General features: G+C 37.0%; 1 protein-coding gene across 3 annotated transcripts in view; it reads right to left on the bottom strand.

The window, feature by feature from the left end:
• The window catches only part of LOC125240394 (neuropeptide CCHamide-1), a 94,163-nt gene that overhangs the window by 15,653 nt on the left and 61,307 nt on the right, over positions 1-17,203 (bottom strand). For all 3 annotated transcript variants that reach the window (XM_048148291.1, XM_048148292.1, XM_048148295.1), the window contains one exon: positions 15,109-15,144. In XM_048148291.1, coding sequence (XP_048004248.1) covers positions 15,109-15,144 — 36 coding nt within the window. The remainder of the gene's footprint in view (positions 1-15,108; positions 15,145-17,203) is intronic.

Here is a 17,203-nt window from a genome sequence, read left to right on the forward strand (position 1 = left end):
AACTACTTAAGTTTAGTGCTACTCTCGGCAGTTAAGGGGTTGAAAGAAAACGAAATAGTGACATTGCAGTGACAGGTTGCCAGCCTCTCGCCCACGCTACCTGCCTATTTTTGGTTTAAGTTTATGTGGAAAATATATCCATTTGTCCAACGCTTAATGTTCTCATAAAACACCTTTCTTTCTGTATGTTCGAATAATTATAATCCGGGCCCTTTTGAGCATAGTACATACAAAAAAAAACAGCAAATAGGCCACAAGGGCATTTTTACACGTCACATACCTACATAACATAATTTTTATATTTGAATTTAAATTACAATAGATACAATACTAGATTTACCTTATGTATAACACTACTAAGTAGTTTAAGGACACGCCTTAATCTTTAAAAAAAATTGCGAAATAATAACAATGAACGTAATGTTAAAATGCAGTGTTTGTGTGTCTTAGCAAATGCTGCATATAATCAATGATCAGCTAGGCGCGGCCCTTGCACCTTACCGCAGTAATGAAAATTGATATCGTTTGTACTGCTGTTTTATTGCACTACAATTGCAGCGTACGATTGGAGTGAAAGGGCGTATGTGGGTGACATTCCCATTGCGTTAAAGAAATTACGGTGGTGTTATAAAACAAGTAAATGTTACTGTACTCGTTACGATAATGATACTTAGTTTTATGACGGTATGTAAGTATGTAAAATTAATAAACAAAGCGACCCAGATAATTTGCATAATGAAAAAACTTGTTTTACTTATACTTATAAACTACTTTGTAGCTACTGCTCATAGTTGTATATAAGTAAAACAATTTTTTATTTTTAAATTTGAAAACGCGACACAGATAATTTGCATAATGAAAAAAATTGTTTTACTTATAAACTACTTTGTAGCTACTGCTCATAGTTGTATATAAGTAAATCAATTTTTAGGGTTCCGTAGTCAACTAGGAACCCTTATAGTTTCGCCATGTCTGTCTGTCCGTCCGTCCGTCCGTCCGTCCGTCCGTCCGTCCGTCCATCCGTCCATCCGTCCGTCCGTCCGTCCGTCCGTCCGTCCGTCCGTCCGTCCGCGGATAATCTCAGTAACCGTAAGCACTAGAAAGCTGAAATTTGGTACCAGTACGTATATCAATCACGCCAACAAAGTGCACAAATAAAAAATGGAAAAAAATGTTTTATTAGGGTACCCCCCCTACATGTAAAGTGGGGGCTGATATTTTTTTTCATTCCAACCCCAACGTGTGATATATTGTTGGATAGGTATTTAAAAATTAATAAGGGTTTACTAAGACCGTTTTTTGATAATATTAATATTTTCGGAAATAATCGCTCCTAAAGGAAAAAAAAGTGCGTCCCCCCCCCTCTAACTTTTGAACCATATGTTTAAAAAATATGAAAAAAATCACAAAAGTAGAAATTTATAAATACTTTCTAGGAAAATTGTTTTGAACTTGATAGGTTCAGTAGTTTTTGAGAAAAATACGAAAAACTACGGAACCCTACACTGAGCGTGGACCGACACGCTCTTGGCCGGTTTTTTATTTTCAAATTTGAAAACGCGACCCAGATAATTTGCATAATGAAAAAAATTGTTTTACTTATAAACTACTTTGTAGCCACTGCTCATCGTTGTATATGCATAATTTTATAGGTAATGAAATGGTATCCAGTATAACACTTTAAGTTCTCGCGCTTTGTACACATATTTAAAGTCGCATACAGGTCGAACGCGATTAATTAACATTATTTTACCTTTTTAGGGTTCCGTAGTCAACTAGGAACCCTTATAGTTTCCTCATGTCTGTCTGTCCGTCCGTCCGTCCATCCGTCCGTCCGTCCGTCCGTCCGTCCGTCCGTCCGTCCGTCCGTCCGTCCGTCCGCGGATAATCTCAGTAACCGTTAGCACTAGAAAGCTGAAATTTGGTACCAATATGTATATCAATCACGCCAACAAAGTGCAAAAATAAAAAATGGAAAAAAATGTTTTATTAGGGTACCCCCCCTACATGTAAACTGGGGGCTGATATTTTTTTTTATTCCAACCCCAACGTGTGATATATTGTTGGATAGGTATTGAAAAATGAATAAGGGTTTGCTAAGATTGTTTTTTGATAATAATAATATTTTCGGAAATAATCGCTCCGAAAGGAAAAAAAAGTGCGTCCCCCCCCCTCTAACTTTTGAACCATATGTTTAAAAAATATGAAAAAAATCACAAAAGTAGAACTTTATAAATACTTTCTAGGAAAATTGTTTTGAACTTGATAGGTTCAGTAGTTTTTGAGAAAAATACGGAAAACTACGGAACCCTACACTGAGCGTGGCCCGACACGCTCTTGGCCGGTTTTTTCCCAACGTTTCGGCCAGGTTGCGCTGGCCGTGGTCGCGGAAGACTGACGTCCCAGCAAAGTGTCACCGGAGATGTAAACACCACAAAACTAACCGATATTAATTTATATGAATGTTCGGGGTAGACCAATAAATATAATCTACCAGCTTTTACCACGGCCAGTGCAACCTGGCAGAAACGTTGGGAAAAAAGGTAAAATAATGTTAATTAATCGCGTTCGACCTGTATGTGACTTTAAATATGGCATCCAGTTATGTGGTAAGGTTGGAAAAGTACACATGGATACTCCTGTTACTGCCGTATGCTTGTTTTCTACCATGTGTTTTAAAAAATGTCCAGTGTTATTTACCCGTGACCGACTGTTCTTACTTGTCACCAGTTTTCTCTTTTTATGTGCATTCGTGTATTAATTTAATTCTTATACTAACCAATTCACCTTACTTAACATTTCAAGTTTTCGTTTTAGTTATTTTTATTGAGGATCACACCAAGTTTTCCGCCTACATACAAGTTCATACATTTTATTCTTAATAAATACTTATTGTTCTACACACGTTCTATACAGCGCGTAAACGTAACAAGGGCGATAAATGAAACCAGGCGTATAATTCAATATTGTTATCATTAATTAAGAGGCGTTTTTGATTTACTCTTAATTTTCACCCCATAATGAATTTTTGAAAAAAATCTCAGCAGCAATGTACTGTAAACGTGGTTGCGATGACAATCAATGACAACTGTCAACGAGCGTTTAACGCGAGTGTGTTTGCATTACGTTGCGGGCCGAATTAATTTGTATGGATAAAAAACATATTTCAATTTTAAGTAAAAGTTATCTAATTACATTTTATACGTCCTATACTCACCACCGTTAAGAGGTTCGCCCGTATTAGGATTACACCCTGTATAAGAAGATAAGTAATCAAGCATAAACATGTTATTATAGGCGCAGCTTGAATGAATTTTAAACAATATTATATTCAAATTAATTAACGAAATGGTGTACTGAGAAACTTAGTTGTTATTAAAATATAAGTGGACAAACACGGAAAAGCCAATTTTAATAACTTAAGGCTCGTCGTGTAATATTCAAGATAGGGTTAAATAATATTGAACCGTCATTTTAATCAACGATGCCACTTAATTATTGAAAAGCTTCATTTGCAACGATAAGCTATAAATAAATACCTTTAAAGTCTATACGGTATAATATATTCAGTATAATAAATTCATTTAATTAATAAATGGGTAATTTGGGGTGGGTACTTGATTCCCTCGCACGTCGGATCGCCTCTCGGCAAAATAATTAAATTAACCATATTATAATGCCTTTTAAGGCCCTTGAAAGCTCTATGCTAGAGCTGAGACAAACACTAAACTCAGTGACAAATCGTTTAACAATAAATAGCCAGAAATCGAGTTTGGAGGGTATCTCAGCGAAAAACCGTAAGTCTATCACCGCCTATACTACTCCACCAGCCCCGGCAGCGCTGCAGCGCCAGCGTCCAATGCGTCAAGCACGTTTAAAAGCTGGTACCACTGCGCACAGCAAAAGCGCCACGACAAAATCAAGCGCTAAAACTGCTAGCGGATTACGTACACCAAAAGCCGCGAAGACGCCCGAGGTGAGCCGACCTTCAAGTATTATTCCAAACCCAACGACATCGAGCGGCGCAAGCGCAGACGAAATACCAATACCAATGCATGACGTCACAACTCCCGAGGCCGAGGCTAGCCGAACGGCAGGTATTAATCTGGACCCAAACATTTTCTCAACCGCTGCGCTCAGCGGAGTTGGAATTGAATCAAGCGCTGCAAGCGCAAATGGATTACTAACGCACGTCATGACTCCCGAGGCGAGCCGAACGGCAGGTTTTAATCCAGACACTAGTATTAATCCGGACCCAAATATTAGCTCAACTGCGGCGCTCAGCGGAGGTAGAGTTAAATCAAGCGCTACCAGCGAAAACAGATCACGAGAGCCTGACGTCTCAACCCTCGAGAGCAACAATACAGATACAAACGACGAATTTCGGACTGTTCTATATAAAAATGGTCATATGACACAGAAACCGAAACGGATCGCCGTCACAGGAACTGGCCCTATGGACGTAGAAGTACAAACAACTGAACGCGTTAAAAAAATACATGCCTGTTTTTTTAAGACCAGCACAACACCGGATGCTATTCGTTCCTATATTGCGCGCAAAACCGGTTATACTAGTAGCACAGTTAACAAACTACATCTGAAACACGATCACTACGCATCGTTTGCAATAACTGTGTCCTGTAGCAAGTTTGACGAAATCATGTCCCCAGATATCTGGCCGACTGGAACAGTGGTAAGTGAGTGGTTTCGAGCCAGCGGTGGGCGCGCCGGGCGCGCCCTCCCACCAGCAACACCAGCACCGCTCGCCTAGCGGTCCCCGTAGACACCAGCGTAAAGGCAAACAGGCTGCAACCAGTACCACCAGGAACAACGAGCAGCAACAGCCACGCTTTGATAAAGAATAACCCCAATTGTACTAGACCTCACATAATAACTGTATGTCACCAAAATATAGCAGCTCTCCAGAATAAAACATTACGCCTGGAAGTGTTATTGCAAAGCGACCTGAAGTGCGACATCTTGGGGGTCACCGAACACTGGCTTACGTTACCGAAACTAAGTTGTGTACATTTAGAAGGTTACAAATTAATATCATGTTATTGTAGGACGAATGTATTACACGGTGGGTCGTGTTTATATGCACGCGAAGGTGTTAAATGCGTTGAAAATTCCGACTTGACTCAATTATCCATAGAGCAGTTTTGCGAAATTTCGGCTTTGGATCTTATTGATTATGGCATAACGGTAATCTGCATTTATAGAACTAATCTTGTGAGCATAACTGACTTTCTTGTGGTGTTCGAGCGGGTTCTAGACAAAATAAATGACCTAGAGCTACATTGCATATTTATAGGCGATTTTAATATAAATTGCCTAGGCGAGAACAATATGAATCTTAAAAAATGGTCTGACTTGCTCTGTACGCATGGATTCGTAAATGAAGTAAATTTTTATACACGCATAACTAATAATACCGCAACTTGTTTAGACCATTTATATTCAAACTTATCGACAGGCTCAGTAAATGCTAGAGCAGTAGTAACTAATTTAAGTGATCACCTCGCAATCAAAGCTGAGCTGCGATTACGAAGCACAAAAATGGTAAATGAATTTCATACATATTGTAGACATTTCTCTGTATGCAACCAGGCACGCTTTGCTGAAGCCATTAACAGTGTCGATTGGATGGAAATTGTTACAAAAAACGTTAACGCCGATAGACTGACGACAGCTATTCTAAATATTATAGTGAATAAATATGAAATTTGTTTCCCCCTTAAAAAACGAATAATTAAGAACAAGGTAGAGCAAACGTGGATTACAGCCGAAGTGAAACAGTACAAATCATTATTATTTGATAATAGGCAGCCCAATGGTGAGCTTCTTGATGGCATTATATCGAACATGCAACTACACTATAGTAGTTTAATGAAAAACTGCAAATCAAGTCACTACAATAAAATAATCAAATCAAGTGATAATGTATCGAAAGCCTTGTGGTCAGTAATAAACAAGGAACGCGGTAAAAATAACAGCCCCGTGTTGGATGTCGCTGATGTTATTTTAGATGATAACGGGGTAGCATTTCCTAGCAAAAAACACGCCATGAATGCGATTAACTGTAGGTTTCTGAGTGCTGCAATGGCGTGCGGGGCTCCGCGTGCGGATGTTGCTCGTGCGATACGCGAACTGCGTGCTGCTCGGCCTGCTACGAAAGAGACCCTAGTTCTTCAGCCATTTACTGCAGATGAGGTTCATCGTCTTATATCCTCAAAAATACCACCAAAAGCCTCGACTGATGTGTTTGGCATAAGCATGAAGCTTTTACGACTAGCCCCAATACCGCTCGCGTTTGCTATGTCGGAACTCTTCAACCGCTGCATAGAGGAAGGCGTTATGCCCTCCTTGTTAAAAACCAGCAAAGTTCCTCCGATCTTTAAGGGTAAAGGAAAGAGAGCGGACATAGATGGATACCGGCCTATTTCTATCATCCCTGCAGTATCAAAAGTTCTCGAGAGTGGCCTGAGTAGCCGTCTCTCCAACTTCTTGGTCGATACGAGTGCGCTGTCTGAACGACAATATGCGTACCGCCCTGGACACTCAACGACTTCTCTAACTCGAGAACTAATCCGGCGTATCATGGTCGCCAAGGAGAGTCAACTGCAAGTAGCAATTGTGTGCTGTGACCTCTCCAAGGCCTTCGATGTGGCCGACCATGCTCTACTAGAAGCGAAGCTGCAGCACTACGGCATTAGTGGCTCATCGCTGGCTCTGTTTACTAGCCTACTCAAAGAAAGGTCCCAAATAACAGTTAGTGACGGTGGGAAAATAAGATCGGATCCCTTAGAAGTAACAATGGGTGTCGCGCAAGGCTCGTCCGTATCTAATATTCTCTTTTCCCTACTTCTCAATGACCTACCAGAGTCAATTCATGCAGCCGAAATTCTAATGTACGCTGATGACATAGCTGCTATTGTTACAGCGCCTACTCTTGATGGTATAGAGTGCGAACTGAACACAACGGTAGCACAGCTATCGCGGTGGTTTGTTTGTAACGGGCTTGCCCTGAATTTAAAAAAGACTCACTTCTTGCACTTCAATTTGACTGGCAGAATTATGAGGCCACTTAGAGTCCAGATTGATGTAAATATACTCCAACAAACAACCTGCACCACCTTTCTAGGATTCCAAATTGATCAGGGCTTAAAATGGGACCTGCACGTCGACAGGTTATGTAGCAAGTTGGGAAGTGCTTGCTTTGCCTTAGCTCGTGTCGCGAAAACAGTAACTCCAGAGGTAGCCCGGTCCTGTTATTTTGCCACGGTACACGCGTTGATACAGTATGGCGTGGAGCTTTGGGGGCGCTGTGCACAATGGGAAAGAGTATTTAGAATGCAGAAACGCGCCGTCAGGATCATTGCGCGAGTGCCTACCGATACCCCGGCAAAAGACCTCTTCAAAAAACTCAATATCCTTACACTGCCGGCAATTATTATCATGCAAGTAGCTATATACGTAAGAGGAAACTTAGACTCTTTTAAAACTAAAGGGTCAGGTCCTAGTTATAATACACGTAACGCCACAAAACTTGTAGGTATTAGTAGGAAATTAAAAAAATCAAATAAACTGACGCATATAATGGGACCTACCGTATACAATAGCCTCCCAACAAATATAACAGAAGCGCCAAGTTTGTGCAACTTTAAGTACCGATTAAAAAAGTGGCTTGTCGAACACCCGCTCTACACCTACGGGGAATTCCTGGTGCTTACAAAGTCAGTGTCTGTTTAATGTGGCATGTAAAAAATGTAAAAAAAATCTAATTAAAAACTTAATGAATATATGTTGTACTTAATTAACTAACTTTATTTAAACTAGGTACATGGAACTGTAAGTTTTGTTTCTAATTTTAAGTTTATATTATAATGTTGACATGTAAATTGGCTTTATGAATAAATAAGTATGAAGTATGAAGTATGAATATAATAAATTCATTTAATTAATAATAATTAAATGAATTTATTATACCGTATTGAATTATTATTTTTTTAATTAAAAAGGAAAAAAAATAAAAAGGTTGAAAATTTTATGTATGAAATAGTGAAAATATGAAGAATACTATATGTAAAGCACGTTAAAATAAGTTAACTAGAAAAAAATATGGAAGAAAAATTATGTTTCGATTTTTTTTACACAAAAATTATAAAGTTTAGAGTGGTCAAATTTTGCAGAATAATTACTAATATAGAGCCACACTACCCATAAAAATTACAAGCCCAAACTCAATGGGGTCAGAATCACTTAGCTTATCCTGGCACGACCTTTCATATTTCAATCAGATCTGGTACCTACTTTTAGTTTATCATACGCTTAAAAGTGTAAATATTGTTTTTTTTTTTTATGTCAAATACTACAGAAGACAATTCATTTATTGTGCCAAATTCGTTAAGAGTGTACCTGGATAATTCCCTGACCTACCTATTTCCTCATACAGGTAATTAATGTACAAAGTTTACAAACCGTCCATCCATTAAAGAGCATGACGTTTGACGTGTGCCTACATTGAAACCTCGCCAGTAAAAGGGTTAATATAACTAATACAAGCGGCTACACTAATAGTTGGGGAATTCTATTAAAGTTGTACCCACTAACATGCATAAGTCGCCCCTATTTTTGACCCCCAACGCAAAAACGACGGGGTGTTATAAGTTTGATGTGTCTGTCTGTCTGTCTGTGTGTCTGTCTGTGGCATCGTAGCTCCCGAACGGATGAACCGATTTAGATTTCGTTTTTTTTTTAAAGCTGAGTTAGTCGGGAGTGTTCTTAGCCATGTTTCATGAAAATCGGTCCACTATGTCGCGGTCGGGGGTTTTTTTAAATTTAATTTTTTATGTCAAAAACACAGCATCAACTACTGAAATATTGCTAAATATAAAGTTGAACTCCGCTCAATTTATATTTCAAAAAAAAAACCAACAATTATTAAACAAATTACTAATTTGTCACTACCCTTTCCTCATAAATGCCGGCGTATTTCTAAATTTAAATTAAGTTAACTTGAATTTTCTTTTTACTTCCGTAATTCAAGCATTTCGAGATAAAATAATATTAATCGACTTCGTACTTTAGCTTGTGAAAATTGAAATACAAAATTGTCTTAAATTTTCCTTTGTCACATTACGTGATGTATAATAATTTAATTATACTCACAAATGCCCTTTTGATCTCAACTGTACCCTCGTTAACCTGAATGATATTTACAGTTTTGCTAAAACATTTAGTAGGAAATACAATAGTTTCTGAATCTCATGAGATCAAGGATTATACAAGTTTAGTTTTTCGTGCGCCGAATTTTTGATAGCTACTACCTTTACGAGGCTACATGTATCATATTTGAGACAGGGTCGATCAATTGTGAGTCTTGTTTCAAAGAGGTAACATCTACCTACTGAAGATCAGTCAATAAAACATATGAGATACATGTTTTTGGCAAATGTAAAGATAAGTTTGTAGTATTTAGGATTCATGGACGTGAATACTTATTAACAACCTAAGCACGTTGTCCATCGTATATTTGATGATATTTCTTTCGATTGGGTAATGTGGTTTCATCTGAAATGTTTGGCGGGTATTTCGCAAATATTGAGAATACCTATAATATTTATTTGAGATAAATGAACCGAATGACTTACCTTTAAGAATATTTATGGACCTAAGTTGTTTTCTAAATCTGACAAACTAAAAGTAGGTACCAGATCTGATTGAAATATGACGTCATCGAATTCAAACCTTACTGTATGTCAAAACAATCACTGACATATTGAACACCAGAAACTTCATACTTAAAACGTCAGAAAATGTTGTTTAAGAGTAAAATGACCTGACCTGCTGCACAGATAATCTATAAATTAACATGACTGTGTTGTTTTCGCCTTATTACTAGAGATCGTTATCAAGGTGCACTTTTCGTGGCAAACGGTACGGTTGGCAAAAAAAACAAATACTTACATTTAAATATTCACTTTGTTCTTAACTACAAAATAAATACTTACCTTCTTAGGATTACACCTCTACGGTACAAAGCCTTTTCCGATGAACTATATATTTTTAAAACAATATAGGTACGTAAATGACATTAATTATGTCATAAAAATACATTACGCGAAGTGTAGACATATTATTTTAATCCAAATAATCAAATGCACTCTAGATAAGACTATCTAGAATTGTTATTCAAGTACCCAGTTCAAGTCAAAAGTAGTGCACGAAGCCAAATCTGTTAGACAAATTTTAGTTATTTATTCAATGTAATTTAGATAAATAATTATAAATATGTGTATCTTTCATAATTTGTTAAGTATATAATGTTTTAAATACTTGTGTATTTGTTTTTTTGCCAACCATACTCTGCCACCAATACAGCACGCTGATAACGACGATCTTTACTTATTACCTAAAAGTATACTTTAAAAAATATTTTTGCTGTTTTTAAGTCATAATACAATATGGTAATATTTTATTTCGGTTAATTGGACAGTAATCATATAGGTAAAACAGATTTTAAGAAAGGGTCAAGTAGCCTATTCTGATGTAAAGAAAAGAATAATAACTGAACCTGGATTACGCAAGGCTATTAGGCCCACTTGCACCAAACATTTTACTCGGGGTTTAGTTGGCTGTCATCTGTCAAATTCCATATAAAATGATGGGTTAACCCTCCATTTTCCTTGGTGCAAGTGGCCCTTAGTGTTAATAGTGACGTTTGTGGAACCAGGACTCCTTACGTTATCCCGGCATTTGCCACGGCTCATGGGAGCCTGGGGTCCGCTTTTTTGACAATGGACCTGACACATACATGCTTATAAATGTGTATTATTATTCTGATACTTTTTTTACATGCTCGTTTAAGTCTCCTAGACTCCCACTCTACATTGCATATTTTTGAAGTTATACCCATACAATTCAGCACTTCTAATAAAATACCGTAATTTAATAGCACTCACATGTTTAGGGTGCCTTTCCATCAGAGATGTGATGTGCTACGCTACGTTGCTATGGATGCGTCTGAAATCCACAAATCAGCTTAACTCGTTCTCACTAGCGCTATGCTTTGTGGAACAATGAGCATGATTAGCGGATATCAAACACATCCACACGTAGCGCACCTCTGGTGGAAAGTACCCTTAAAGTTATCGCACGATATATATGAGCCTTAATGGATGTCAATGATTAAAATTCATCCTTTTTCTCATATAATGGTTAACGCGTTAATTTCCAAAGCCAGCCCTGACATTAGGGCTTAAACGTGACAGGTGACAATAAATATTGTTCACCCATTCCCATTACGTGCTTCCTTGTGTTTGTTAGGAATTTATTTGCATTTATTACATTAATCTTTTTGGAAGCGCTGTCTCTAAAATATTTTCTGAACTTATATAATTGTCATTAAATGATAAATGAAAATGAAATGAAAAAATCGTGAAATACCGGACTAATTCCAATAAGGCATAGTTACCCTTCGCATTGAAGGTCAAAGAAAGCTACGCCGCTCGTAAAACTACGCCTACGCCAAATCTTGGGATTAATTTCAAAGACCCCCTCAGTTGGTCATGGCAAATGCCTATGGGATAACGGCAAGAGGATGATGACAACTTTTTTTCAAAAATTACATCTTATAATTCATCTAAAATATGAATTTAACTTGTAAAAGCATTTCAAAGCTCAAGTAATTTAAAACTAGAAAATAAATACGTTTCTTTTCTAGTTTTCTAGGGTCTCTCAAAAGTGTTACGACATTCGATCTTGGAATTCTCGGTCAATGACTGGAAATGTAAAAGTTAGATATATTGTGTTAAATAGTTTTATCTGCACCCTTTTCATATAAAACTATGTGTTTATTTACGAATCCCTTTTTTGACATCATGATTAAAATTTATACATAATAATACATTCCCAGATGATCATTAAAACGGTTGACGTAAAAAAGGGTTTTCGAAATAAGGTCATCTAAGATAAACACGACCGAGGTTAGGCTTGTTTTTGACAAATCTACCACGGAGTCTTAGACGCAATTCTCCTTTTTACTTGTGTAGATATTATGACGAATCCGCACAGAAGAGCCTTGCGAAGTTTCGACCTGCGCACTGTAAGTGAACCACTTCTCGCGGCTAGTGCGTAAAAAAACGAGCTCATATGTACTGAATAATTATTCCCAGATTATCATTAGTCTTATTCTGAGTGAACAGGCATCTTTTGGGCGGTTTTCCATAAGGTCATCTTTGATGGATAGTCTGTGAGCCAAGTTAGGCATTTATTTTGAAAATCCTAAAAATTTTCGCGTTTCTGAGAAAAACCAAATTATGACTGACGAAAATGTGGGCAAACGACATTACGACTTAAGACTTTATGGACCCCAATAGATACCCGTTTATTTACCACAAACACCCATAAAAACGTATTTCCCTTTCATTAACCATCGAATTGTAAATTAAACAAGCCACTTTTACGATCGGGCTATTATCATGAATATCAGTTGCTTTAATCCAGGCTTACTGGATATCGATATCGATATACTATCTGGATAAGACTCAATACCCGCTTAAGTTCATATTTCGAAAATTTATGCCTTATCGGGTCTTATCATGCTCGTTTGGTCACTCAAATTGATAGATAATTGTTTGCTTTTGGTTGCGAATCAACTATTCATATTTTGAGGTAGGTAATGTGCATTGAGTAGGTATTTATACGCTACTTCCAATAGACGGAAAACGTAGCATAATCGTGGACACTACACTTAATAGATCCCATACTTTAGTTGTATGGTGAGCTAACTGAGTTGCACATTACTGAACTATGATATAAATAAATTTAACAGAACGAAATCGGTCGTCACTTTTTTTTAGGAGCCTGCTGTGTCCCACTGCTGGGCAAAGGCCTCCCCCCTCGTTTTCCATTCATCTCTGTTAAGTGCTATGTCTGGCCAACCACTTAAAAATGAGTCGAGGTTATACCGCCATCGCCGATGTGGTCTGCCGGATCCCCGGTTTGACTCGTTTATTTGAACTAATTAGTTTATTTAATTTTTATTTTAACCTTAAAAATACATGGTGGCCCAGGTGGAGAAATAGGAGGACAAAGGAGTCAGAAGTAATGCGAGCGTTTAGCATTCCCTTGCCTATAGTTGCCTTTTTCTATAATTTTCTTACCTACTAAAAAATGAGTGTCAATGAATATTAATGCCTTCTTCTGCATGGGTCTATAATTTTTAAAGTAGATAAATATGTTTTATTAACAATCTGAATCCACGAATTTGTATCAGAGGCTATCGTACAAAGAAGTTCTAAATTTCTTCGTCGGCCCTTTATCAGAGGTAAGAGCGAATCAGAAAGAACAGGGCCTTTCTATTCCCTTCAAGTCAAAGAGTTTATACCTTATTATGAACAGCTGGCCTAGCCAAAGTGACCATTGTTGACGCTACGTGACGAAACACATTCTGTCTCTGTCACAGCACTACAGAAGAGTAATAAGAAGAGCTGCGAAACGCTTACGAAACATAAGCAATTGAAATGTTGGCAGGATACCCTGGTAATTCAAGGTATCGTAATATTGTATCGCTTTAAGCTGTGTCTGACAGACGAATTTGCATCATAAGCCCTAGATTACCTTGTTAACACGAGGCTGGAAATTAAATACTAGGCGATCCCCGTGTCTTCATTGAAAACATTTTGATATATTGTACACATATGGGAAGCGAGGTTGTTGATAGAGTTTTCTCTGTCAAAGATCTTGGTGTTCTATTTGATGAGCGCCTGACTTTTATGAACAAGAACACTACCAGATTGTTTTAGCTTGGGTAACCCGCAAAAAACGTGAAACCATAACTTCGGTCTTCAAATTGGTGAATAAATGAAATCTATTATTTGGAACCCTACGAGTCGTCACGCCCTTCTGGAGAAAATCCAAAAGACCTTTTTCGATTTTTGTATAAGAAAAGATTTGGATATTATCCATTTTTGTATCCGACAAAGTTTTTACTTGGCTGCTAGGATATAATTCTCTAGAGGTAAGGCGAAACAATATCTTTGACTACGGCTTGTCGAATATTGCGCGGAGACCGGACTGCCCGGAACTGGTTGGTCGACTAGTGAGGTTGTACGTTCCGATATTCCTCGAGTCGGCTTGAGGCCGCGGACACGCCCACTGCGCGTGCCGGCAGCCGCACTGTGTCTCACAGAAACTCGCCTTTACTTCGCGCATTATCGCGCCTAATGCACTCTTGACATCAGCACCGGAGTGTGACTTGTTTGCATGCAGATGGGCGAATGTGTGCCGAGAGTGTCTGAGGTTTTGTGAGAAGATGGACGATAGGCTTCCCAGCACTTGCATGTAAATTGTCTGAGGTTTTATTTATTACTTTTGTATTTTTTTATTTTACACTATTAGTTTAATACATATTCTGTAATTATAGTTGTAATTAGTTTAATTATTCGGTGTATTGGCTTAAGCTGTGATGCCGTGTAAATTATTTGAAATAAATGTTTAAATATACATATAGACAGAGCACGTGAAACTGCTTAAGTTTCAGTGCCCCTATTGGCAAGTAAGGGATTGAAAAAAGTCCAAATAGTTTTGTTGTTGCACAACATTTTTACATAATGATTATGCTCGTATTTAAAAAACTTGAAATGCTACTTGGTGACGACATGTATTCAAACAAAAAAGTCACTTTTGATGCTGACAGTATCGTATCGCTGTGAAATCTTATAAATGGGCATTTTCAGAATTTGGGACCCCCCAATTAGCGTAAGTTGTTAACAAACTTACGCTACAACAATTACGTGACAACAATTAAGCATCAAATCTGTCTAAAAATTTACTTTTTTCAGATTCTGAATGTAGATTATCGCTTAAAGTTCATGTAATTAACACAAAAATAATATTTTTTATAGAAATTTCATGCTTAATTATCGTCACAAAACTGACAGTGAGTAAATTTTTGTTAACTTACGCTAGTTGGGGGGTCACAAATTCTTAAAATCCTCAATATTGTTTAATTTGGATTTTTTATTTATCGATTTACGATAACCAATATTTGTACACAATGCAAGTACTTTCGTATTATAACTAGGTACGTAAATGATAACTTACCTCCCCAACACGAATGGCCGTAACTAAGACACGATCCTGAAAAAAAAAACACAATAAATTTAATAAGATAAATTGATGCAGTGGTGCCCCATCCACCCAATTGACATTTCATATTTTTGAGTACTACTTTTTATTGTTTGGGTTGAAAGAACTTAATACTAAAAGATACACGTATTTTTTTATTTTTCCAAAAACTGCTATTTTAATGAGAAAATCCCTTCTTATTACTACTTCGAGCAGAAAGAGCGTAAGTTACAAACGTCAAGACACAGCTTCGTGACGTCACATGTGTTGTTTCATACACCTAAGAAAACGACAAAATCATTTCTAAAAAAAAAGTTCTAACAGTCAGCTCAAACAGTCATATGTCACTGTCAACCTATAGTGAATGACTACGAACCATAGACTAAGCCATTACATTTTTAATATCTTTGCTACGAACTGTGATAAGTGTCACTGTCAAACTCAAGTGACATCCCAACTGGAAGATTTTTTGTTATAGTGGCAGCTCTAAATCAGCTATTTGACGTCACTTCCCCTTTAAACTATTTTTAAGATTTTTAAACTAAAAATACGGAAAAAAAAATAAAAAAAAATATTTATGTGATTTACAAGCGTATATCTGGAAATGGTTTTCGATTTAAGGACATTGAAAATTTTGAAACGTTGTCAATTGGTAGGCCTAAATTATTTGAATATCGTACATAAGCACTACTCATTTGAATATTGTAAATAATCACTGTTATATCGTAAATAAAATTTAAGAATTTTAATTAAATTACAACAAATATTTAATTTCAAATAAATATACAAATTAGGACGTAGGTACTACAATCCCTATTTACATTTGTTTATTAGTTTTGCCAAAAATATTCATGGTTCCTAACATTGTCTTTACAGTAATGAATAATTAATAAAATATTAATTTGCTTCTCAGGTATTTCATTACATTATTACACAAACAATAATTTGGTTTTTAGTTTATTAAAATATTATTTATTTTGCACGGGATATACAATTATCAATGTAACTTATGAATAAATCATATTAGAGTGATTCATTTCGTGCGCATCGCATGATTTATAATCATACTTACCAATTACCTAAGATCACATCTCGGACACTGGCGATCAAATATATATATGAAAGAAGCGCGTTCCCAGGGGGCCGATTTTTGAGTCTCAATGTCACTAAAATACCGGTTGAAAACGGTGAATTGCCTATTATTTTCAGTGACAGTTTTCTGAATTCGAACGCGTGAGACTCAAAAATAGGTCCCCAGCACACATTTTAAGTTCGTGTAGGTGAACGCGTACCATGCTTGTATGAGTGAGATATGACAGGTCGACTGTTCGCGTTTTTGACAGGCGGTAATTGTGAGGTAACCGAGAGGGAGTGGGCGGCGCTTTCAGCGGGGAGTACTCTTTATTATACTGTGCTAAGATGGTGGCTATACACTGCATATTTGATAAATGCCGAATATTATGTGTGCTATACAAATAACTCAATAATAAAAATTACAGTTATCAGCAAGGCAAACAAAAATAAGATCCTCCTGATGGTATGCAGTTATCGTAATCTTGCAACTCGTGTTATGCACACCCTTTTTTTTTTCAATTTATTTTTAAAGGACCTTTATAAAAATTACATATCGGCCCTATGCACACCCTTTAAAAATCTGTATTTATACTCCTAGTAAATGTGATTTTACTAATGTCCGAAACGTACATACATACCTACACTGTTCCAATCCATTGAAAACTCGATCCAGGTAGAGAAGTATTTAATCTAGTGACGTCATTGGACATCATGTTCATTTTAATTAACAGTTGATGCCTCAATTTAATCGATTTTGGAAAACTACAACGTAAATTTGGGTCACTAGTGATGTTGGTATTAGCCCTAACTTCCATTAATTTTTATTCTTCTCGAGTACAAGTATATAGAAGTATCAATATAAAACTGCTACTTTAAAAAAATGATTTACTAAGCTTGACCCAGCGGCCAGCAATAATATTATGTCGCAGTCGTTAAGAGGCTACGGGAGCGAAAATGCTAAAATGGAAAGGCCCCATTTCAATTTGGGAATTTTAGT

The sequence above is a fragment of the Leguminivora glycinivorella genome, chromosome 2, assembly GCF_023078275.1.
Source record: "Leguminivora glycinivorella isolate SPB_JAAS2020 chromosome 2, LegGlyc_1.1, whole genome shotgun sequence".
Classification (NCBI taxonomy): Eukaryota; Metazoa; Arthropoda; class Insecta; order Lepidoptera; family Tortricidae; genus Leguminivora; species Leguminivora glycinivorella.